The 23,221-nt window shown below is 48.5% G+C and overlaps 1 protein-coding gene across 5 annotated transcripts; it reads left to right on the top strand.

Annotated features, from left to right (window-relative positions):
* The first annotated feature begins 790 nt into the window (after window positions 1–790).
* On the top strand, window positions 791–22,777 carry PAX6 (paired box 6). 5 transcript variants are annotated; one of them, XM_019738590.3, is made up of 13 exons: window positions 791–1,007; window positions 1,107–1,287; window positions 5,180–5,256; window positions 5,616–5,676; window positions 9,317–9,447; window positions 10,378–10,593; window positions 11,333–11,498; window positions 17,443–17,601; window positions 18,118–18,200; window positions 18,427–18,577; window positions 18,744–18,859; window positions 21,422–21,572; window positions 22,292–22,777. In XM_019738590.3, the coding sequence occupies exons 4-13, from the start codon at window positions 5,667–5,669 to the stop codon at window positions 22,375–22,377; spliced, it is 1,269 nt and encodes a 422-aa protein (XP_019594149.1). In that variant the 5' UTR covers window positions 791–1,007; window positions 1,107–1,287; window positions 5,180–5,256; window positions 5,616–5,666; the 3' UTR covers window positions 22,378–22,777. The 5 variants fall into 5 exon arrangements, with proteins under 5 accessions (XP_019594149.1, XP_019594152.1, XP_019594145.1 ...); XM_019738593.3 differs by lacking the exons at window positions 791–1,007; window positions 1,107–1,287 and adding an exon at window positions 10,242–10,283 and having other exon boundaries at window positions 5,178–5,256; window positions 10,378–10,392; XM_019738586.3 differs by lacking the exons at window positions 791–1,007; window positions 1,107–1,287 and adding an exon at window positions 10,242–10,283 and having other exon boundaries at window positions 5,178–5,256.
* Window positions 22,778–23,221: the final 444 nt, after the last annotated feature.

Raw genomic sequence — 23,221 nt, 5'->3', positions numbered from 1 at the left:
ACACAAAGTAAGTGGCGTGTTTGCTCGGGCCTCTCCAGCCCGGCTGTGCCTCCGCTCCGCTGCGCACCGCGGCTTCCGAAAGGAGAAACAACAGAAGAAAGGGCCGGGGTGGGGGGGGCGAGAGTGGGGGAATGGGCAGGCCCGGGAGGCCTGGACTGGGAAGGCCGCCCGGCCTCGCCGAGTTCCCAGCCCCGAGGCCTTCTCTCGGCCTAGGCTTCGCCTCGGCCTCCGCGGTAGTGATGCTGCCGAGACCCAGTGCCGCTTACGTCCCTTTTCTTCACTGCACAGCCAGGTGGGCTAGGGCGCGGCCACTGCTGTGCTCCGCGTCCCAGAGCTCAGGAGGAGATGGGAAAGGGGCGGAAAGCGAGAGCGGGGGCGGGGCGGCAGGCCATGCTGCGCTGGAGTTGGCAAGAAAGGGCTGCGCAGAGATGCAGAAACTTGCTCCCCCCTTGAGTTGGGAGTCCCGCGCCCAGCTTAAGGTGGTGGCGGGTGCAACCCCCAGACCAGCGGCCTTCACTCGACCCCTCAAGTTCTCGGCCACAGTGCGGGCGGCGCTGACTCCCGAAGCGCTCCGAGCCTAGAGATGTCGGCGAGCGCCAGATCCAGAGCCTGGGCGCGGGGGCCCACCGCCGGGGAGAGGAGCAGGACCCACCGCTGGAGCCGAAAACAAGTGTATTCATATTCAAACAAACGGACCAATTGCACCAGGCGGGGAGAGGGAACATCCAATCGGCTGGCGCGAGGCCCCGGCGCTGCTTTGCATAAAGCAATATTTTGTGTGGGAGCGAGCGGTGCATTTGCATGTTGCGGAGTGATTAGTGGGTTTGAAAAGCGAACCGTGGCTCGGCCTCATTTCCCGCTCTGGTTCAGGCGCAGGAGGAAGTGTTTTGCTGGAGGATGATGACAGAGGTCAGGCTTCGCTAATGGGCCAGTGAGGAGCGGTGGAGGCGAGGCCGGGCGCCGGCACACACACATTAACACACTTGAGCCATCACCAATCAGCATAGGTGTGCTGGCTGCAGCCACTTCTCTCACCCACACTCTTTATCTCTCATTCTCCAGCCGCTGACAGCCCATTTTATTGTCAATCTCTGTCTCCTTTCCAGGGATCTGAGAATTGCTCTCACACACCAAACCAGAAGCATCCGTGGAGAAAACTCTTACCAGCAACTCCTTTAAAACACCGTCATTTCAAACCGTGGTCTTTAAGCAGCAACAACAGCCAAAAAACCCCAACCAAACAAAACTCTTGACAGGAGCTTTGACGAGAAAGGATGCCTCATAAAGGTGAGTCCGCTGCTTTCTTCTCGCATCATTCTATTGCAATATTCTGGCAGGTCTCCCCCTTCCTCCCCCTTCCTTCCTCCCCTCTCGCCGGTCCCCTCCCCCACTGCTACGCCGGGAGAGTTGGGCCGGAGAAGTTTCCACGCAGGAGCCCAAACTTTGTACTTCCAGCGAAAGCCCGCGTCGGAGGGCGACGGCCGACAAGCGGGAGCGGCGCAGGGTTCGGGGCGGGCGGCCGGCTCACCCCCAGCGCCAGCGCGGGCTTAGCTCGCTGGAACAACCGAGGCTCCGGGCGCAGAAGCAGCCGGGGCTCCCGGCCCCAGCGTCGCCAAATGCTCCCCGCCGGCGGGAGAGGACGAAGAGGCTCTGCGGTGTCCCAGACCCGGGAACGGCTGCAGGAACCAGCCGCCGCCGGCTGCTTTGTCCAGCCGAGGGCCCAGCGAACACGCAGAGATCCGGCGTGCCGAGGAAGCGGCGAGGGAGCCGGCTTGCCGCTCTGCTGTCCGCTCGCCCGACCTCCGGCTTTGTGCTGCACTCGGTCCGGGTACAGAAGTCCGCTGGCTGTCGAGCACAGAGGGGCACCGCGCCCGCCGCCAGCCGGAGCAGAGTCCACCCGCAAGGCAATCGCACGGTGGAGGCAGAGAGAAAGAGCGAGTGAGCGGGAGCCGGGAAGGAAGCCACCAGGCCAAAGCGGTCGAACGCGCGCTCGGAGGGAGCTCAGAGGCAAGAGGAAGGACTGTCAGCTTCCATCAAGCCCCCAGGCTCTTGCCCCTAACTTGAGCGCAGAGCTCGGAACTTGAAAACTCTGCTCCCCAGGCTTCCCCCAACCTTCGCCCTCGCCCTGCGAAAGCTGGGGTCTTCCCTGTTCTCCAGCCCCCAGCGCTCGGTGGGTATTTTTCCTTGTCTTCTTTGACAAAGCTGCACCCGGTGTTGCCATTTCAACAAGTTTGGAGGTGGAAAGGTGGATTGCTTTTTTGTTTTGTTTTGTTTTTTTCCATCCAAATCCCGATTTTTTTTTTTTGGTGAGTCTTTAAAAAATCAATATGAAAGCATTGGCTTTCTCATTCATCTGATCACATCATCTCCCAGCTAATTAGTCTGAGTAATTTGAGAGCTTTCCGATTGATTGCAAGACCCCAGGAGGAAAAGTGTCTTTTCAAAGTTCATAAAGTTGTTACCTCTTTCCTTGTGCAGATTTTCTCAGTCTCCCTGCACCATAATAGCCCTGAATTTTAGCAAGTGTAATTGAGGGGAAATGGAGTTGAATTTCAAGTGGAAATGCTTTCTTTTTTTGAGTGCTAAACCCCGGCCCTCCAGTCTTGAGTGATTTCTAGAAAGTTTAGAAACAAAGTGAGTGTGGTATCCTTTTCTCTCATATTCTACAAAGCCATTTTGGATGTTTAACTCGAACTTGGGGAGATTGAGGAGGAGGAGGGAGCAGAAAATGAAATAAAAAGCAAAGAATTTGAAAGCCTCGCAGTTTACGGAGGAGAAATAACAGTTGTTGCCATTGACATTACATTTTATTTTTGTTTTATAGCTGGTGACCTTTGCAAATGTCCTAAGGCAATTTGATTAGTTATCTTATTTGGCCCTAGAGAGTAAAACTTTGTCATCTTAATTGCTAATTACTCTTTGGCTGGTGGCCGGGAGGGCCGAAAGTAAGCTCTCCTCTTCACTCAAGCTAAGGAGTTTGGGGTTGGATTTTGAGAATTAAGTCATTAAGACAACAGCATTTGAAAGCTGAGGCTAATGTTGGGGATGGGGGAGGCAGTGGCCTAGTGGACCCGGGCCGTGGTGACTTTCAGGTGTCTGGAAACTCCTTCATTCCTGGCATGGCTCTAGGAAGCCCCGGTCTGAGCTGGGTGGGGGGCTCTGGCTCTGTCTGGGGGGGGGGGGGGTTCCTAGCCTCTTCCCGAACGACTGCTTCCGGAAGTCAGTGTGCCCCGGGTCCCGGGTTGCTTTTGCACTAAGTGTTAATAATTACTTAAGTAATTAGATAGCCTCTTAGCCGAGAAGGGGGTGGGAATGGAGCAGAACCGGAACTTGAAATGCTTCCACTTTCCCAGATGCTTCGAAAATTAATTGGTTAGTACTCTCTGGAATCAGCTCCTGAATTTTTAAAAATGTCCTCAAGAATGTACTGGCCAGGGTGGGGGCATTCAGTTGTGCTTGAGTACAAAGTGGGTTACAGAGAGGAGTTCAAGAAGTTTTACCCGTTCTAAGGGAATTACCCTACCCCTTTCCCTGCCTGTTATGTCTTTGCAGAGTCCCATTTTTAGGGCAGAGAGGACAAATTCTGCTTGAATTTGGGGGTTTCTACCCTGCCAGGGTATGACTATGGTCATGGGGACTATAAAACTGGGAGTGAAGCTTTGAGAGCCAACCCAGCTAGGGATAACTAGGTAGCCCTCTGCCATTTCCAATATTTACCAGGCTGCATTTGGAAGTTGGTAAAAAGTCCCCTTCTTAAGTTTATTTTTTATGGATTTAAGCTGCCTCCTAGCTAGTTAATAAATTAGACCATGAATCGCCTTGGAGAGAAAAAAATGTGCTTCTTGGAATTCCTTCCTTGCAGGCAGGCAAAATTAATAATCAAAATAGGCAAAACAGGAAAAAAATGAATATTTTTGTTTTTTTAACAGGGAGAAATGATGCTGTGACTATTTAATTATTATCTCTCTCTCTCTCTCTCTCTCTCTCTCTCTCTCTCTCTCTCTCTCTCTTTCTCTTTCTCTCTCTCTCTCTCCCTTTTTCAAACCTCTGAATAGGCTCTTTATTGTAATTCTCTCTTCCCAATTGAGCTCCCCACGGTGCCGTTGTATCTTTTTACAGCCCCTAACAACTCACACCAGTAACACAATTACCTCTAGATATTTATAACAAGAAATTACTTTTCTGTTTTCTCCCCCCTCCCCCAGAACCTTCTTCTTAGGGGAAGGCAGGGAAGAGGTGGTGGAGGGCGAACCTTGGGGGACACAGACTAGGTCAGGACTTACTAAGCCAGAAGTGTCCCTCTGTTTTCTTTGTGAGTTGGTGGGTTGTGGGTACGTGTGGTTGGAAGCTGTGTTGCTGGTTAGGGAGACTTGGTTTTGCTCTTTGGGTTTGGGGAGAGCTGGAGAATAGAAGCCATTGTTCGCTGCCTGTAGGCTTTGTCGACCACGCTCACCCCCTCCTGTTCGTACTTTTTAAAGCAGTGAGGCGAGGTAGACAGCGTGTGTCACAGTACAGTAAAAGGGAGGAAGAGCTAAACACCAAAAGAGAAGTTAATCACAATAAGTGAGGTTTGGGGTGGGGGGAATGTGGGGCCCGCCACATTCAAAGCTCCAGAAAGGCTGGGAGATGGGTGGAGTGGGGGCCTGACTGGGAAGCTTTGAAGGGAAGAGTGAAAGATAAAGGGGTAACCGGAGAGTTGGGTTCTGGGGGCCTTGGGGCAACTGAGGTGGTGAAATTCCCTAAAGAGGGAGTATGGCTCGGCAGCCCTCCTCATCAGCCCCAGTCTGCAGCCTCAGGCGCCCGAAGTTCTGAGGTCCTCTTCCTCTCACCTCTAAACTTCAGGTATTAGTGCTCAGCCTCTACTCCTTACCCCACGTTTCTCTTGTTCTTCCCTCCCCCTCCCTATCTGGATATTTTTGCAAAATGGGACCCCGACTTGTCAGATTCTCCAATTCTCCCAAGGCAGCAGACCAGAGTAGCCACTTCTAAAAGGGGGTGAATTCTGCAGGAGAGGCCACTAAAGAAAATGTGGGTGCAAATCTGGGATTTAGGGTTTTATGGCAGTTTGAGCCCTAGATATGTTTTTTTTTTTTTCTGAGAATGTGGCTCAGAGAGCCCATGGGCCTATGCTTTTGAGCCACAATTTGACATACCTTTCTCTCCTTCTGTTTTGTCTTAGGGGGAAGACTTTAACTAGAGGCGCGCAGATGTGTGAGACCCTTTATTGTAAGAGTGGACAGACATCCCAGATTTCAGGCAAGTTCTGCGGTGGCTCGAAAGCTGCTTTGGGCTCCAAAACCCTAAAGAGTCAGAATGCTTCTTCGTTGTTCAGATAGAATAAAAAATTCAAAATCGAGTCAGCCTTTCTCCTGATTAAAGGGTTAATTACTTAAGGATTTTGGGGAAAACAGATTAGGAGTATTGGAGTATTTTATTTGTAGATTGAGCATGCACTGGAGGGCAGGGCTGGATGACCCTCAGTCTCCCCCAAGTGATTAAGTGGATCATTTCCTAAAGACGGGGCATTCTCCTGTCCTGGCTCCAGGTCATCCTCTGTAGCGAAGTAGGCCTACCTGGTGCGAGCCCAGGATTAACGCCTATATTCTTGCTAACAGAGCCCCATATTCGAGCCCCGTGGGATCCCGCGGCCCCCAGCCAGTGCCAGCATGCAGAACAGTAAGTGCCTCTCTGGTCTTTCTCTGACCCAGCTGGGGATGCGTGAACCTCAGGGGAGTGTGCAGAGAGGTTTGAGGCGTTTGCGCTTGCCAGGTACCCCGGCACGAGGGAAAAGCCCTGGGCACTCAAGGCAGCTGTGCTCCTCTCCTCGACCGGCAGGCAGCCGGAGAGGGGAGGGCGTTTATTCTGCAGTTCACGCTCCTGTTAGAACAGGGGCTGGGCCCTTCAGAGCTGCCCGCTTGAGTTTGCGAAGTTGAGGTAGAGAAACCCCATCCCCCCAAATCCTGTAACACACACCCCTCCCCGCCTCTGCCCGGGCTCTGACCCCAGAGAGAGGGGCTGGGCTGAGCGGGGAGGGGCGGAGGCTTCTCCTGTTTGCGAAGGAGAAGGAGGCCTCTTTGGGTTTAGCCAAGACTGAAAGTCTCTACCATCCAGGCGAGGTGGGGGTGGGGGCTCTCCTCCCCCAGTCACTTGCAGAGCAGCTCCTCCCCTCCCCACCCCATCTCTGGGCCTAGAAGGCAGAGAGCAGGGCACTCAGGCCTGCGGTGGGGTGTAGGTGGTAAACTGGAACCATGGGGCTGTTATGCAGCGCTAGCCTGGCGAGAACAGGTTTACTGGGTCTGAGAACAGAGTGCAAGTTGAACCAAGGAGATGGAAAAGCCCTGTTCTGGTAGTTGCAACTCTCTGGGTGCTGGTCATTCCTAGGCCCTCAATGCCTTTGATTTCTGGGCTCCTGTGCTTCCCTTGTTACCCCTATCCAGACCCCTTGGGCCCCCAGTCCACCTTCCTGCTCAGTCCATGCGTGTTGATATGTGACAGGGCTAGTCTGGAGCCTGAGCCTGGGAGCCTGGAGGCTCAGTGAAATCAGGCCCTGGTTGAGGTGCAGAGTCTGGACATGGTTTAGGGGCTCAGCTGCAGTAGGAGTGCAGAAAGACCTAAGTCCTCTAGCAACCTTCCCTTGCCGAACTGCGGACTTAGGAGGGTCTCTAGCGCCCAATCCTTCTGTCCAGGAAGGGCTACCTGCCCCCTGGTTGTTCCGGCGGCTGGTGGGCACCAAGCTTAGGAGAGGGAGCAAAAGTGGTGAGCTTCAAGGCGGGTTAGTTGTGCAGAACCTGCCAGACCCCCTCGCTTGGCCCGAGAGGCACCCTTCTTGGCGAGGCGAAGGCTTCTGCTCACACCTCCTGGCTGCTGGGTTTTCCCTCTGCAGCTCAGACTCCCCAGTCGTAAGCTTTCCGGCAGGCCTGGCTGGAGCGCGCAGCGCTGAGCGTTTGCCGATGCGGCCTGGCTGGAGGGCCCCGAGGGGCGCCGGGTCGGGGGCCGGCCCGCAGGGCTTTGTGCCGCTTGCTCCCGGGTGTGCGCGAGGAGCAGAGCATCCAAATTGACACCATATGTTTTCCTATTAGATGCTTCTCGGTCGAATTCTAGGCGCATAATCATCGCCACTCGGCGAGAGCGCCAGCCGTCCCCAGGGAAGGGACACAATGATTGAGGCTTAACCTCTGAAGGGTAACTTAGAGCAGCGTTTCCTCGCTGCCATTTCTATGCTGGCAAAGGCAACCTGGCCCTGGCGTCTCCTGGGTGTGCACCCGCCCCATGTTGCTGCGGAAGTGGTGGGCACATTATTTTTTGCAATGGGGAGGGGAGAAAGAGGAAGGTCTAGGATAAGTCGGCCCCACATGCCTTGGCATTCATAGGTTGAGCATTGCCTAGGCTGTGCATGTAGTTTGGAAAGTCTTTCTTGGTCTCTCTCTGGGACAGCCTTTCTCTTTCCTGGAAGGCTCCATTTGCCCAAAGGGGAGGCTGGGCAACTGGAGCGGTAGGTGGGTCCAGCGAAGCAAAGGAAGACGTTAATGGAACCTAGGAGAAACCGGAAGCGCAGACTAGGCCTTGCTCTGTTGGAGAAAGTGTCCCTGCGATGTCCCCACCCGGTGCCCAGATCCCCCAAATGCCTGTCACTTCTCATCGAGTTGAGGCTCCTGTTCCCCCTTCTCAGTGAGGGCCCCCTCCGCCCCAAGCCTTTGGCTACCCTGAAAACACGGCTCCCCTCGAAGGGGAAACGAGTGCAGTTCAATCTCCTCTGAGTGATCTACAAATAGGGACGGATAGGGTCGTTTTATCACGGTCCCGTTTGTCGTGACGATGCAATTTCCCGGAGCGGAGCACTGTCACAAAGTGACAAGGCTGCCACAAGCGCCCCGACTGATCTTTTCAATTAGCCTTCCATGCATGATCCGGAGCGACTTCCGCCTATTTCCAGAAATTAAGCTCAAACTTGACGTGCAGCTAGTTTTATTTTAAAGACAAATGTCAGAGAGGCTCATCATATTTTGCCCCCTCTTCTATATTTGGAGCTTATTTATTGCTAAGAAGCTCAGGCTCCTGGAGTCAATTTATGTGAGGCTCCAAGGAGAAGAGAGGAGAGAAGTGGAGAGGAGAGGAGAGCAGAGCTGAGCAGGGAGCCACGTCTTCCGGAAGGAGTTCTCTCTAGAGTCGGGGCTGCAGGTTGGAGATTTTTAAGGAAGTGGAAATTGGCGATTGGCTCTGTTTGTGGCCTCTGGTTTCTGGGGAGGGGGCTACAGAGAGGTGCTAACTTGCTCTCCCTATTCTCTAACATTAGACAATGGGGTGAGGTTGCAAGATAATAAGGTAAAGGAGGGATGGGGGACACTGGTGTGGTCTTTTCCTTTTCTTTTCGCTTTTTGATTTTTACTAATACCTGTCCTTGGCTGTGGGGAGAGCCGAGATCAGCAGCGGAATTAAAACGAGCTGTGGCGGCTGTGAGCAGACTCCCTGCTCCAGCCCCACTGCGGCAGCCGGACTACTTTGTGGTTGGGGCGAATCTGGGACTCTGACCCTCACGCCTGCAGTGAAAGCGCTGAATCCCATGTTGGGGTTCGCCAGACACCGATTTGCTGTTCTGGTTCTTCTCCACTCGTTCCCCCTCTCTTTTCCTATATATGTATTTTTAACCCTGGTGCTGTGCTGTGCCTTCGCCAGAGTTTGGAATGTGACAGCAAACGTTTCTGGACTTGAGCGTCCATGGGAGTGCTGAAGGGCTGTAGGGTTTGCTCTCACAGTTCCAACAATGCAGAGAGCTTGGAAATTCAGTGTGGGTTCTGTAGAACCACAGTTTTCCATGACACTCAGAGGGGAATCTTTGGGAGGATATATTTAGAGCCGGTTGTTTGCACCTTGTGGGTTCAGGGGCTTGCTGGAGTGTTTACGAAGAGGGGCAGTGGGCTGGGGGCACTGCTGGGGTGATGGCGATAGTGAGGTACGTGTGTTCTTGCTAGTTGGCATGTGTCTACCTGTATGGTGCTTCTGCAGCCCACTGGGCAAGAGCGCGGCTGTGTTTGGGGCTGGGCTGCCCGATGCTCGGCTTGGCTGCGTGGTCCTGTTGTCGTTTTTGATCGATAGCAGGGACCTGATCACCAAGGTTGGCAGGGGTTGGCAGGGAGCTGAGGATGCATTGTGGATGTTTTCTCCTCCTCTTCTTTTTCCTTCTCTTCCTCTTCTTTCTCTTTCCTCTTTCCTCTTTCCTCTCCTCTCCTCACCTCTCCTTTCCTCTTCTCTCCATTCCTCTCTTCTCCTCTCTTCTCCTCTCCTCTCTTCTCCTCTCCTCTCTTCTCCCTCCCCTCAGGTCACAGCGGAGTGAATCAGCTCGGTGGTGTCTTTGTCAACGGGCGGCCACTGCCGGACTCCACCCGGCAGAAGATCGTAGAGCTAGCTCACAGCGGGGCCCGGCCGTGCGACATTTCCCGAATTCTGCAGGTGATCCTCCCGGCGCCGCCCCCCTCGCTGCCCCCGCGGCCCCCCACTTTCAACGCCCTCTCATCATTTCTTACTGTAAACGCTGCTAATTGTGGATCCCCCCACCCTCATCCACCCACCCCAATCCCCCACCCCACTCCCCTGTCTTCCCACTTTCCCCTTTCCTTCCACCATCCTTCCCTGTCTCTTTCAACTTGGGTCAGTCACCTAAAATAACTCATCCGCTTAAGAAAAAAAAAAAAGTCTGTGAATTAAAAAAAACAGCTTTCTTTTTATTTGGTAAGAAATTAATTGTGATAACAGTTTATGAACTATTATAAGCCGAGTTTTACAAAACCAGCAAAATTTCATTCCCTTCTCTCTCATCCCATGCTTACCTGAGATTTGGAGATATTTGTTTGCATTCTTCATGTTCATGAAGACTATATATTGATTTTAAAATGACAAATGTTATTTACTTCCCTCCCTAACTGACACTTACTCAATTGGATATATTTTTAAAGGAAAAATAAGTTAAAATTCAGTTTATTTTCCCCTTTGCTCTTACAACATAACACCACTTTAAGCAAGGTCAGCACAAAAAATTACTCTGACTTCGTTTTGATGCATCTTCAGGCAATGTTTAAGAAAACAGTTTTTTTTTTTAAAAAAAAAACTTTTAAATTAGTTTTTTTTAGTTCAAATTGTTTGAAAGTATCATCATATTTGTAGTTTTTAGGGCTACAAATGTAATTTTAAGAAAAAAACTCTACAGTAAGTTCTCGTACCATTGAAGGTATATTTTTGTGTTATAGACCCATGCAGATGCAAAAGTCCAAGTGCTGGACAATCAAAACGTAAGCTTGTCATTGTTTAATGCATACTTAAACAATTTTATTTTTGTCTTGAAATTATTAATAATGTGGTTTTCTGTCCACTTCCCCTATGCAGGTGTCCAACGGATGTGTGAGTAAAATTCTGGGCAGGTATTACGAGACTGGCTCCATCAGACCCAGGGCAATCGGAGGTAGTAAACCGAGAGTAGCGACTCCAGAAGTTGTAAGCAAAATAGCCCAGTATAAGCGGGAGTGCCCGTCCATCTTTGCTTGGGAAATCCGAGACAGATTACTGTCCGAGGGGGTCTGTACCAACGATAACATACCAAGTGTAAGTTCATTGAGAACATCCCCCTCCCTGCCCTAAGCTCCATGCTCTGTCCTCTTTACCATATATCTTTCTTCAACTCCTCCTGCTCTGCTCCCTACCAGTGTTTCTCTGTCTCTATCTCCTCCCGGCTCCACATATGTTTTCTCTGTACCTGGGGCTATTGAGAGGAGCATCCCGACTTTTTTTTTGACTTTCCAGAAAATGGGAGTCAAGTGTGGGAGTTGTTCACCTCATTTGCATACTGCTCAGTAAAGGGCAGAGGCACCCGGGAAAAGGCTCTTGAATCAAGAAGGAAAATGAAAATGAAAACCAGATTCTAACCTCCTCCAAGTCCATCTGCCTGAACCTTTCTTCAGGCGTCAACCATCTATTTCTTCTCCAATATAAAATAAAGTGGAAAAAGCTCTAAACTGAGTCTAATTTGGGGGGTGGGGGTGGAATCTTTTAATAAAAGCAAAACAGCCATGTGAGTTAACTCACCAGAGACATGGATCAATGGTGAAGGACAGCCCCCCACCCCCCAATTGTTACCCAACACAGTTTCCATGCCCAAAATGATGGCTGTCATTCTGTCCACGATGTCTCTGCAATCTACCCACTGTCTCAGGATGGCTGGGAGTTTTTTTAATGTGTTAAGGGTTCTTTAAGGGGGTGCACGTGCTGAGATGGGGACTTAATACAGGGCGACCCTGTCTTCAGGAGACGCTACCATTTGGTTTGATTTTGGTTTGATTTGCAGGTGTCATCAATAAACAGAGTTCTTCGCAACCTGGCTAGCGAGAAGCAACAGATGGGCGCAGACGGCATGTATGATAAACTAAGGATGTTGAACGGGCAGACCGGAAGCTGGGGCACTCGCCCGGGTTGGTATCCCGGGACTTCAGTGCCAGGGCAACCTACCCAAGGTAAAAACCCAAGCACCCATAGTCTAAACTCTCTGTATATGCAGACGATTCTCTTCTCCCTCAGCCTTTCTCTCTCCCAGCCTCTGCTTAGAGAATGTAGTGGGGAGACTCTTCAAGTGCTTGGGATACATTGACTTGCACTGTGTATAGGTGGTGTTTGTTCAACTATCTGATTGGCCCGGGAACGAAAGGGCTGTGTATGTTGAGAGTAGTATTAATGTGGCTCGTGTGTGTGCATGATCGCGTGTGAGTTATGGGCAGGAGTATGTGCCCGTGTTTAAGAGCTAGCTGCGTGGTAATCTACTCAAATTTGCCATTAGAATGCACGGAGAGCCCCCTTGCTGTAGAAGTGTGACAAGTTAACACACTGACAGACTGTAAGGTAAACATGATAGTATCACTTTGCTTTTTGCCATAATTGACAAATTATGTGACTATGAGTAGGGTGCATGTGAGAGAAGGTGAGCAGAGAGATGCAGGGCTGAGTGGAGGATGGGGGCATTGGAAGTGGTGGTCTCCCAACTAAAACATTCTCTCACCATCTCGGTTCCTACACCTTCCACCCTTCCTGGTCCCCAGTTCTCACTCTCTGTGGGTGGCGACTGCTTAGAAGGGTGGAGTGAAGATACTGTGAGCCAGACTGCGGGGTGCCCGGAGCTGGGAGGAGGGATGGGATCTGGCCCATCCCAGGATCTGTGAGAAAGGATGGAGGAAGAGGAACAGATAGGGGCGGGGTGAGGCCCGTTGGTTCTACCCTCCCCTACACACACCGAGGTAGCTTGGTCAAGAATAGGAAACAGTTTACTCCGAAGATTAATCGGTATTTGTTGTTCTTGTGACAAGGAGATAATATGCGGGATAATGGGACGTGGTGTCTCACTCCCCAGAGCACGACCAAGCCTGGGGGCTCCGGATGGGGGGCGGCGACTCAGGGACGCTGACGGGGCTGCCCGAGAGTCTTTGCTCTCTCGGACCTCTCCGGGTGCCTTGCGCCTCCACGGTGCCGGGCTAGAGAAGGGGAAATCGGTAACAGTATGCGAAATATCTGGTACAAAGGATGCTTCTGTCACTCGCAAGAATTTGTTATGGGAACAATCCTGTCGCTCTGTAATTGCTCATTAGAGAACGTTTTGTTTCTCATTAAGGCGACATGAATAAGCGTCTAGTTGAAGGAGACAGCTGTAGAAATGTTCCACAAGAGACCTCTGGACACGATTCGGCACCAATTGCCAATTAGACATGTCAGTTTTAAGAGCAGAAAACAATATAGGACGGACACTGGGAAGATAGGGAGCAAAGCGCTCGCTCCGGGTTTCCCAGCGCGGCCGCTGGGCTGTCCGAGGCCTCCTGACCCGCTGGGACCGGGTTCCCCTGGACGACCCTGCCCAGAACCCTAGGCCTCCTAGGGCAGGTCCCGTACATCTGAGGAGGCACTGCCTCCAACCCGGCTACAGGACTAGGCCCACTCGGGCCTCTGGAGAGGACAGGAGAATAACAAGGCTCAGTGTAGACCACCACACCCTCCCCTGACCTTTGAAACTGCAGGATGCCACTTGCACAACCTGGACACACCCAAGTGACACCCCACTTCGCACTCCCCAGAGCGCGTCCCCCAACCCCCTGCAGTCTGAGACCCTGTGACCCTAACCCCGCCAAGTCTAGCTGACTGGGTCTGAGAAACCTTGGGGAGGGGCGGGGAGCAGTGGCTGGGCCAGCGACGGCTGAGCCCGGAGCCTCCACATCTTGGCCCTCTGGGCGCGAGGGCTCACAGTAATTTGGAGCCCAGAGCATGGAAATCCCCCTCCTGCTTCTTGGAGCCCGGAGAGAAGCCAAAGTCTGCATCTTTGCCAGCCCCACCAGCCCCACCACTTCTACCAGAGGCTGCGCCCGAATAGGGCAGCTTTTCGTCCCGGGGAGCGTGAGGGCGGGAAGGGAGAACCTAACCGCTAGGATCTGGTGGGGATAGTTGAGGCGGGCGGTGGAGCTCCTTCAGGGGCTTTGAGTTTTTTGGCGCCAAGTTGCTAGAGAATTCTGCCACACCGACTGCCAGTCTCCCCTCTGTCCAAGAAAAAGACATACTCAAGTACTTCGTCCAGCGGGCAGGGACCGCCCACTGTGTGGGGAGCATGCATTGCCTACACTGAGTGTGGAGCCCCGCGTGGGGGCCGTGGGACGCTGGTGGCGAGCTTCCGGTGGCTGGCCCCCGGAATCGTCAGACCTTTTGGCGCTGAGAAGTACCCCTCCCTCCCTGGTTCCCTTTCCCGGCCGGGAAGCTGTTTTGGGGTTTTAAAGAGTCCATTACTCCAAAAGCATAAGGCGAGGTTAGGTCTCAGAGGGAGACAAATATGGTTTCCATCTGATCAATGCCATGCCGCAGTGAATAAAATCGCGACGATGTGGGCTGACAACAAGAGACAACTCTATCCAGCCCCAATTCTCCAGCGATTTGCTGGTTTTAGGGATCACGGAGACACTTTTTCTTATCTCCTCCCCTCACCCCAGCCCCCATAATACCCAGGCCCTCTATAGGATTTAGTCAGTCTCTTTTTCAACAGATGCTACAATGTTTTGATCCGCGCTCGGGAGCTGAAAAGGTGCCGCAACCGGGTTGCTATCTTTTCTTGCTTGTTTTCCGCCTCACTGATTAAGACACTAAGAAACTAAGGAATGATTTTATTTCCCAGCGTCCTTTCTTTTTTTTTGTGTTTTTTTTTTTTGTATGTGTGTGTGTGTGTGTGTTTTCTCTTCTCCTTCTTCCAGGAAACAAATCCTATCCCCAGCGTCAGATGGTCCTGGGGCTGGGATAATGGGAGGCGCTTTCATTCGCCTTCTCACGGATTAGGCTGGAAGGTGGACGGCGCGCATTGAAGGCCCCTTCTTTGCGCTCGAGGGGGCGCCTTTTAAAGAAGATATCTTAATTGTCTGCCACTTAGGTTTATCATGTGGGGAATTCGAGATCCAACTCCTAGTTTTATTTTGTTAAAAGCTTTAAGGGTGGAAGGTTTATCCACTAAAGCAAATAAATAAATAAGTAAATAAATAAATAAATAAAGGGGAGGGGGCGTCCAATCTAAGAGTGACCTCTCCTTCACCACCTGGCTGCAAGCAGTTGCTACTTTAAAAGTAATAAAAAAGTATCAGTGGTGCACGTTGGCTCTGCGGGGGTCAGGGATGGATTCTGCAGCCACTGACCTACCTCGAATTGTACCCTCCTCCCCGCACCAAAGTTTAAAATAGCGCTCTCCTCATCCCAGTTGACTTTCCTCCCCTTAAATGTCAGTTCTCAAGTTTGCGCTGCGCCTGTGTTAGTGTGAGTTTGTGTGCGTGTGAGTGTGTGTTGGGGGAAGAAGAGAGAGGGAGAAGGAAAGCATGGGCAAATGTCCATGCTTTAAAATTAGGAAGATGTCAGAGAAGCAAACGGAAGCAGAGAATGCTAGCTGGGGGTGTCTTCTGAAGGACACCCGGACAGTTTTGTTTAATTGGCAAGATCGAATGTGCCGGAAAAAGGACTGGGGTGGGGCCTCCTGGAAGGATGACCCACCACCTCTGCGAGATGGGATTGTGGTTTCTTCAAAGTCCCTTTCCCTAAACGTCACGATGGTCGCAGATTTTTCTTTGTGTTTTCCTAAAGTAATAAACTACAGGCCGGTCCAGTTGGCCCAAAAGGGCTATTTATCTAAAGTCTTCCTCGTTCACTGAATCCAAAAATAAGGGCGGTTCTTTACTTCTTTCCCTGAAAAACACTTTGCATAGTCACCTGGAAACTTAGGGCAGTAAATTAGCACAAACTTGTGCTGGCACACGTGAGTCCAGCGTCTCTCCCTAAGCTAAGTAGCCCTCCCCACCCCTCACTTTTCTGAGGTAGCACAAGACCACCCAAAGTAGAGCCTAGGCCTATTTACTAATATTCTCTTTCCCCCTCATTTTCTTTTTTCTCATTCTTTCCCCCTCTAGGTCCACCCTCTTGTCTCTCTTTCCTCTCAACACTCTTTTCTGTCCTCCTTATACCTTTCTGGCCTCTGTCTTTTTGTAGCCCCTTTTCTTCCTCTATCTTTCTCTACCCCTTCCCCTCTTCAACTCCCCCCACCCTCCCAACCCGGTCCCCACCCTTCCTCCCTGCTCCCTCCCCTACTCCCGACCCAGGTCTCCGTCCTTCCAGCCTGCCGCCTTCACCCCCCTCCACGTCCACCCTGTCCCCATCCACCCTCCCTGCCTTCCCTCACCCCTGCCCTGGCCCCCCATCCACCCTCCATCCCCCCAGCCAAGCGCCCTAAATAGCATTGAGGCGCCCGCTCTTCGGACAGTGATTAATGATAGCAGAGCAGAGGGGTTAACACACTTCACTGAAAAGTCTGTTGACTGGGCTTCTTGTAACACAATGTGGCCCGCTGCACGCCTCAAGAGAATCCTTTTGTTGTCCGCGCTCATTGTGGTCTCAAAATTCTGCCCACGAAAGTTTGCCAACGCTCCTGCCCCAGGAGTTTAATAGTTTCCCTTACTCGCGGGGCATTGTGCGGCGCTGAAAAGCAGCCTCTCTCTATTCAAGTGTTGGTGGTCATCTCAATAGATCTCCAAGGGCCCATATGGTGGCCAGTGCCGATGAATCCGCCTGTTTAAATGGGGGAGAAAGTTGGGGTTTTAAAACATTTCAAAGTTCCTGAAAAGATCCCACTAGATCCTGTCACAATTCCCTGAACTCTTTGAAGACTCTGCCTATTGTCTCCTGGTTATAAATGATATTCCTGGCCAAGTCGATTCCCACCAAGGCCCCTTAGAGGCCCCTCCCCTCCACAGGCCAAGTTTCTAGGATGGGGGCGGGAGGGGCTGGTCAGCCCCATTGGTATCCCTTGGGGGCCTCCAGACCCAAGACCCAGGAGCCAGCATGCAGCCCCAGTCAGGGCTGAGTGCTTCCCTTCAGACAAGCTGTGGCTTCATGAGCAAGGTGCAAGACAAGAGACAGCTAGCCCAAGTGCACATCTTGCCCTCCAAGCAGCGAGGGAAAACAATAAAACTTTCCCCTGTTTAATGATAGAAATTACATTAAAAGTGGTAGCAATGCCCTAATTAAAAATGTACCACTTAAATGATATGCCAAGGATTCAGCTGCAGCATAGCATATTTAGCTAGTTAGTGAACTCTCTACTATTTCTTTTTTAAAATTACACGTTAAAAATTTAAAAGAAATCTTACTTTTCTCTGGTGCAACACATTACAAAGAATGGACAGTCCTTTTATCTAAATATAAAATTCCATTTTCAGCAATTATAGCCTGTTCTTGGTGATGATATAATTACAGCTGTGCTCGTAATAGGTGTCAAGGCAAAGCACACTCATACAATAGTTGAATAAAACTGCAGAACAATGCGAGCACTTCTAAATTCACAACCTTTAAAATGAAATTGACTGTGCAGAATTCAAATAAAAACTAGATAAATATTTTTTTTTAAAGATTACAAGCTTGGTTTGGTTTCTTAATAGCATTTTCTACAAACCTATCAACATCTAATTGATTAGATAGGAATTACCGATTATAGATCAGCTGAAATCTTGAACATCACTCTTCTATTTTCCCAACACAGCCATAGGTAAATAAATTCTGTAGGGGAAAGGAAATATGTGAGGCATTTGGGGAGTCAAGGTTAGTTATGAAAGGTCATTTTTACTGGCAACATCAGCACTTATTTTGTCATTTGAAGACACGCTACTCTCAGTGTCTGTATTGTATGGGCAGTCTCATCTTGATAAAAACAGAAAGAAATAAAATCATGGTCAGGTAACGTATGTAACTAATGTCTTTTCTTAAAAGGGCTGACAGTTATCTTGGGAGTGTTTTGGTAAGACTGTCTGAATATACTGCTCCTGGCATTGATGGCCATACCAGACCCCTTTTGGAGGCCTCAAGTTATTCCAAATTTCTCATACTGTACTATTCTTTTTGTTCCAGATGGCTGCCAGCAACAGGAAGGAGGGGGAGAGAACACCAACTCCATTAGTTCCAATGGAGAAGATTCAGATGAGGCACAAATGCGACTTCAGCTGAAGCGGAAGCTGCAAAGAAATAGAACATCTTTTACCCAAGAGCAAATTGAGGCCCTGGAGAAAGGTGATGGAGTTTTTCAAAGTAGAGAAGCAGTAAATCAAAGTAAATGCCACATCTTCAGTACAAAGAGCTAAATTTAGCCAGGGTCCTTTGCATAGAGGACTGAAAAGATTTCTTTCTTTTTTTCTTTCTTTCTGTCTCTCTTTTTTTTCTGGGCATCTTTTCAGTGTGTGTGTGTGTGTGTGTGTGTGTGTGTGTGTGTGTGTGTGTGTTCTTTCTTCTTTGCATGTACCAGTAATTCAAAGACTAAAAGTCCGACTTCTCTTATAGAAAAAAATGATGATTTGGCTAAGTTAGGCCACAGAAGCATTCTTGAATGAATGTCATTCCAAAGAAAATTCAACTTGGTTCTGGTGGGATAGTTCTTCCAAGTACAGCCAACATTAATAGCAGTAGCATTTTAAAGGGAATTGGTTGGAGGTGCTGAAAATGGGGAGGTGGGAACCAGTGTGATCCAGGGCTTGATCGACACATTACGTGTAGTTCTGACAACACAGAAAACTCAATTTACTCTTTCAGAGTTTGAGAGAACCCATTATCCAGATGTGTTTGCCCGAGAAAGACTAGCAGCCAAAATAGATCTGCCTGAAGCAAGAATACAGGTACCTAGGCACCGCGTGGTTGCGTGCTTTGTGATTCAGACCGTTTTCCTTTCCTAGAGACAGAAGTGCCTCTAATGAACGCCATTTATTCACATAACTAGTAACAGAGTCCCTCTGCTAAATACTCGACCACCAGTGGGGGCAGGGGGTGGGAGACAGTGGGAGTGCCAGGGGTGGGGTTGAATGGGGATACACCTGGCGCTCACCTGTTCCGTCTGATTTCCAGGTATGGTTTTCTAATCGAAGGGCCAAGTGGAGAAGAGAAGAAAAACTGAGGAATCAGCGAAGACAGGCCAGCAACACACCTAGTCACATTCCCATCAGCAGTAGTTTCAGCACCAGTGTCTACCAACCAATCCCTCAACCCACCACGCCTGGTAAGTTGAAATATTAATGCTTTTAACACGTTGCCTACGGATCACGAGAATCTTCACGAGGGATGTAAACCCCGCCATACGCAACGTGTTAAGAAATGTGTTTCAACCTGTTTGCCCTCAGCTCTGACTCTCACCATGACTGTCTGTCATGTCCCTTTCCATGCAGTTTCCTCCTTCACCTCTGGCTCCATGTTGGGCCGAACAGACACAGCCCTCACCAACACATACAGCGCTCTGCCGCCCATGCCCAGCTTCACCATGGCGAATAACCTGCCTATGCAAGTAAGTGAGGCCGGTGGCTGCCTGCTTAGCGGGGGTGTGGGAGACGTGACGTGTTTGTAGGGGCCTGCAGACTTTCCTGGCCCCATCGGGAGCCTTTCTCACTGCAGTGATTGGCTTGACCAGTCAAGTCTGAGATGAAAACAGTCAATCCAGTCTTCTAGTTGATTGATTGACTGATTCATGCCCTTAAAAAAATGAAAAACCTGGTGTTCAGTCAAGTTAATCTGCCTTTTGCTCACAGAGAATGTTAGGTTGATAATGGTGGGGGGCAATAGGGCATGTTTTGGGTGTTAGTGAAACTTGTATCAGAAAATGGAAATAATCCTGGTGCATTATAAGATAGTAAGGGGTTATACATAAAATTTGGATTTATATTAAAGTGTTCACATTAATTGATGTAGAATCACATTATTTAGGGTATATAGGGTAAACTAGTGAGGAAGATCAAATGAATCAGAAATGGGATACATTTAATACAGAGGAACAGCTAGTTTTCTTTTTACATCTTATAATAATAATAAAAAAGAAATAGAAGGTATTTGCTAGAAATGTAGTGTCTTTGCCGTGAATTTTGTGATAAGTTTGTGGCACTCTGAACTACCTGGGTTGATGCGGTTACTTGGTGTAACAACCTACTCCTACTCTCAATTCAGTCCCAAATATTTATCAGCCCCTAAATATGATAGGCCTTGTACCAGGTTAACCCTTTATGATGGAAGCTATGTAATGCAGGTAGGGTATACTAGAACTTTGGAGCTGGATAGATTCTTGATGGGGGAAAATTTGTCTTCTGGTAGACCTTCTGCAGTGACCTTCCTGGGTTTTGGGACAATTAGAGGTGACAGATGATGTGAGATTGGCTGGTGTGAGCCCCTGATGGAAACAGTTCTGAGGTTACACAGAATGTTTATTCTCCATTGGATATCTTTTGCTGGGTTTCTAATTGAAATAATGGCACAATAAAAGTTTCACAGTCTTCAGACTAACATAGGAGCAACTAGATAAGGAATTTCAGAGGAATTATTCCCATGTTTATTTTTATTGCATCTGGATATTATTGGCCATAGTGCAATTAATGTAAATTAAGGGATTAATAGTCCATTAGCTGGTCTTGCTACAACTGCCTTTGAATTTTCCAGAAGTCAGATTGCCTGGAGGAAGTGATGTGGGGAATTAGAAACAAACTCAAGCTGAAATTCTGGCAGGGAGGGCCCTAAAGGCCTGCTTATCTCTTTGAAGACGATTTTCGATTTTCGCAGTCAACCTCTGATTGTAGAAAGGCCACTGAGTGTCTTGTTCAGGTTTGTAAATTGTAGCAACGTCTAGGTTTCTGTGAACAAAACAAAATGCGTAGATGAGAAAACAATTAGAAACAAATAGATGCTGCTATTCTATTAGGGTTGTTTCAACATATAGACTGGCATGGGGTCGATTTATTTCACTGATTTAAAAAAATTACACAACTTATATAATTCAAAATGTACATACATTCATAAAGCATAAAGAAAATAAAAATTATCCATGAGTCTACTGTTTAGAGAAAATTACTTCTTGAATTTTGAAGGGAGAGATTAGCTAGTTGTGTGTGGGGACTGGTCTGTCTGTCCATCAATTCATGCTGTTGACCAAAATTTTCAACCATTTTACAAAGAGTGGGTTTCCTCCTCTGAATCTTCTCTAATGTGTGGATCTTGGAATGTTAAAGCTTTCTACAGTTTGCAGAGCAGGGCGGTACTATCATCTCTCTTGTTCCTGACATTGTCTTTCTATTAATTGATCCCAAGCTTGCTGCCCTGGCATTAGCCCCATGAGAGCCCATGAGGGGTTTCGTTCTAGTTCTGTGTATTACTTAGTTAGGAAAAAATTCATCTCCTCAGTACCATCATTCCAAACACTGAGAGGCTAGCAACACAATTTTATGGGTAAAATCCAATTTGGATTTTTGGGTCAGTAAGGAAGTCACAGCCAGTTCACAGGATGGGACTAGGTATTTACTGACTCTTCTGACCACTTTAATCTGAGATCATTACTGATCTGCCTCTTCAAAGAATCTTGAATCCTATGATTCCAAGCAGGAAAGTCAAACAAGGTCCCTAAAGCAAACTTTGTAGAGAGTTTTTCCTACTGTCTTCTGCCCCAAAACTTGAGATATGGGATTCCAGGGAGTCCCTGGATTTCCAAATAGATTGGATTTGCGGGAGCGGGGGTGTGTTTTAATGGAAATCCTCATGCTATTGCTTCTCTAAAGATGCCAGTAGAGGTGCAAGATGAACATGGATAAAAATCCTATTTTATGGATAGTGCTAACCGTCTAGCTGGACAGTTATGGGAATTTGTAGTACTTTTAGAAGTTTGGTGTGTAGGCAACTGTTCTGTATCAGTGGCCAGCGGAAGGATTGGTTGGAGGCCTGATCTTACAGTTATCGCATGGAATTCCAGTATTTCACATGAGGGCATCTTTAATGATCAGACTTGTTGACAGAGGTCCTGGGGAGGAGGGAGCCTGGGGATGTGGCTGTGTGATGTGTTTCTCAGTAACTACTGGTTTGCTTTTCCTCTCAGCCACCAGTCCCCAGCCAGACCTCCTCCTATTCCTGCATGCTGCCTACCAGCCCTTCGGTGAATGGGCGGAGTTATGATACCTACACCCCCCCACATATGCAGACACACATGAACAGTCAGCCAATGGGCACCTCAGGCACCACTTCCACAGGTAAGCCGCTGATCTCCGAAGGCTGCACAAAGGTGGCCTGTAGGGCTTCTTTGACCAGGTGCTCTCCCTTCACTCACAGTTTATCTAAAAAACAACCTCCTGGCCTGCCTTGTGTGGGGGTGTGGTTAACTCTTTGTTGCTCACTTTTCTGGGGAAAACTGATTGAAAAGGGAAATTCAGTCAAGTTAGTAACTTGACACCATACAGACAAAAAGCAAAGTTGCTTTTCCTGAATTTGGTCACAGAAGTTGTATATGAAGATAGGGCCTGAGACTGTTAAGTTTTCTGAGGAGCGATTATTAGCCCAAGTTCAACAGTGAGGGCCCCCTGAGCTGCATGGCGAGCGCTTACTGGAAGATTTCTCACCCTCCTCGCTCCTCTGTGCTTCTCATCGCAGCGGAAGCAGCACCACACTGGTTTTCCAGAGATAGTTTCATTGTTAAAGCTCCAAACATACAAAGAAATGGAGGTTTTTTTTTTTTTTTTTCTTCTTTTCTTTTTCTTTTTGGGTGGGGGCCCTGGGATTCAATAGGTAAGTGTAAAAATGTTAACTGGTTTCTGAAGATGCTACTTTTGTTTGTGACACTTGAAAATACATTTAAAAAATATAGTTAAATGTTAGAAAGCGTTAGAGTTTTTCTTTTAACCTATACATTTATACTCCATGCCTATCTCTTGAAGGGAATATCTACATGGCTATTTCTTTCATCCACTTCTAGGACTCATTTCCCCTGGTGTGTCAGTTCCAGTTCAAGTTCCTGGAAGTGAACCTGATATGTCTCAATATTGGCCAAGATTACAGTAAAAAAAAAAAAAAAAAAAAAAAAAGAAAAGAAAAAAAAGAGAGAGAGAGAGAGAGAGAATATATTGTGTTAATTCAGTCAGTTACTATGTGGCCACAACAGTTGAGCGTTCAGGAAGGAAAGAAAATGGCTGTTAGAAGCACTTCAGTTCTGCAGTTGTGTCCGGTATTGTACCACTGGGGAATGGACGTGAAACAAGGACCTTTGTATACAGAAGGCACGGTATCAGTTGGAACAAATCTTCATTTTGGTATCCAAACTTTTATTCATTTTGGTGTATTATTTGTAAATGGGCATTTGTATGTTATAATGAAAAAAAAAAAGAACAACATAAACTGGATGTATGTTTGATCTGTGTTGGTCATGAAGTTGTTTTTAAAAACAGGAAACCGTGATCAACAAGCTTTGCCACGAGTTTAAGAGTTTTATCAAGACATATCGAATACTTCTACCCATCTGTTCATAGTCTATGGACTGAGGTTCCATGTTGGTACCATTCCTTTGCATATAATTAAACCTGGAACAACATGCACTAGATTTATGTAAGAAAATATCTGTTGGTTTTCCAAAGGTTGTTAACAGATGAAGTTTATGTGCAAAAGAGGGTAAGATATAAATTCAAGGAAGAAATAAGTTGATAGCTAAAAGGTAGAGTGTGTCTTCGATATAATCCAATTTGTTTTATGTCAAAATGTAAGTATTTGTCTTCCCTAGAAATCCTCAGAATGATTTCTATAATAAAGTTAATTTCATTTATATTTGACAAGAATACTCTATAGATGTTTTATACACATTTTCATGCAATCATACATTTCTTTTTTGGCCAGCAATAGTTAATTGTTCTTA

Source organism: Rhinolophus sinicus, chromosome 14 (assembly GCF_057876585.1).
Source record: "Rhinolophus sinicus isolate RSI-liver-muscle chromosome 14, RSI-T2T, whole genome shotgun sequence".
Taxonomy (NCBI): Eukaryota; Metazoa; Chordata; class Mammalia; order Chiroptera; family Rhinolophidae; genus Rhinolophus; species Rhinolophus sinicus.
This window is presented reverse-complemented; position numbering and strand designations above follow the sequence as displayed.

What these genes read in the sequence shown, in the direction of transcription:
- PAX6 (XM_074336165.2), top strand. Translation starts at nt 9,141, where the DNA reads ATGCATTGTGGATGTTTTCTCCTCCTCTTCTTTTTCCTTCTCTTCCTC. An exon ending in CCAACGATAACATACCAAGT is followed by an intron (nt 10,594 to 11,332) that starts GTAAGTTCATTG and finishes TTTGATTTGCAG; the next exon opens with GTGTCATCAATAAACAGAGT. An exon ending in AATTGAGGCCCTGGAGAAAG is followed by an intron (nt 17,602 to 18,117) that starts GTGATGGAGTTT and finishes TTACTCTTTCAG; the next exon opens with AGTTTGAGAGAACCCATTAT.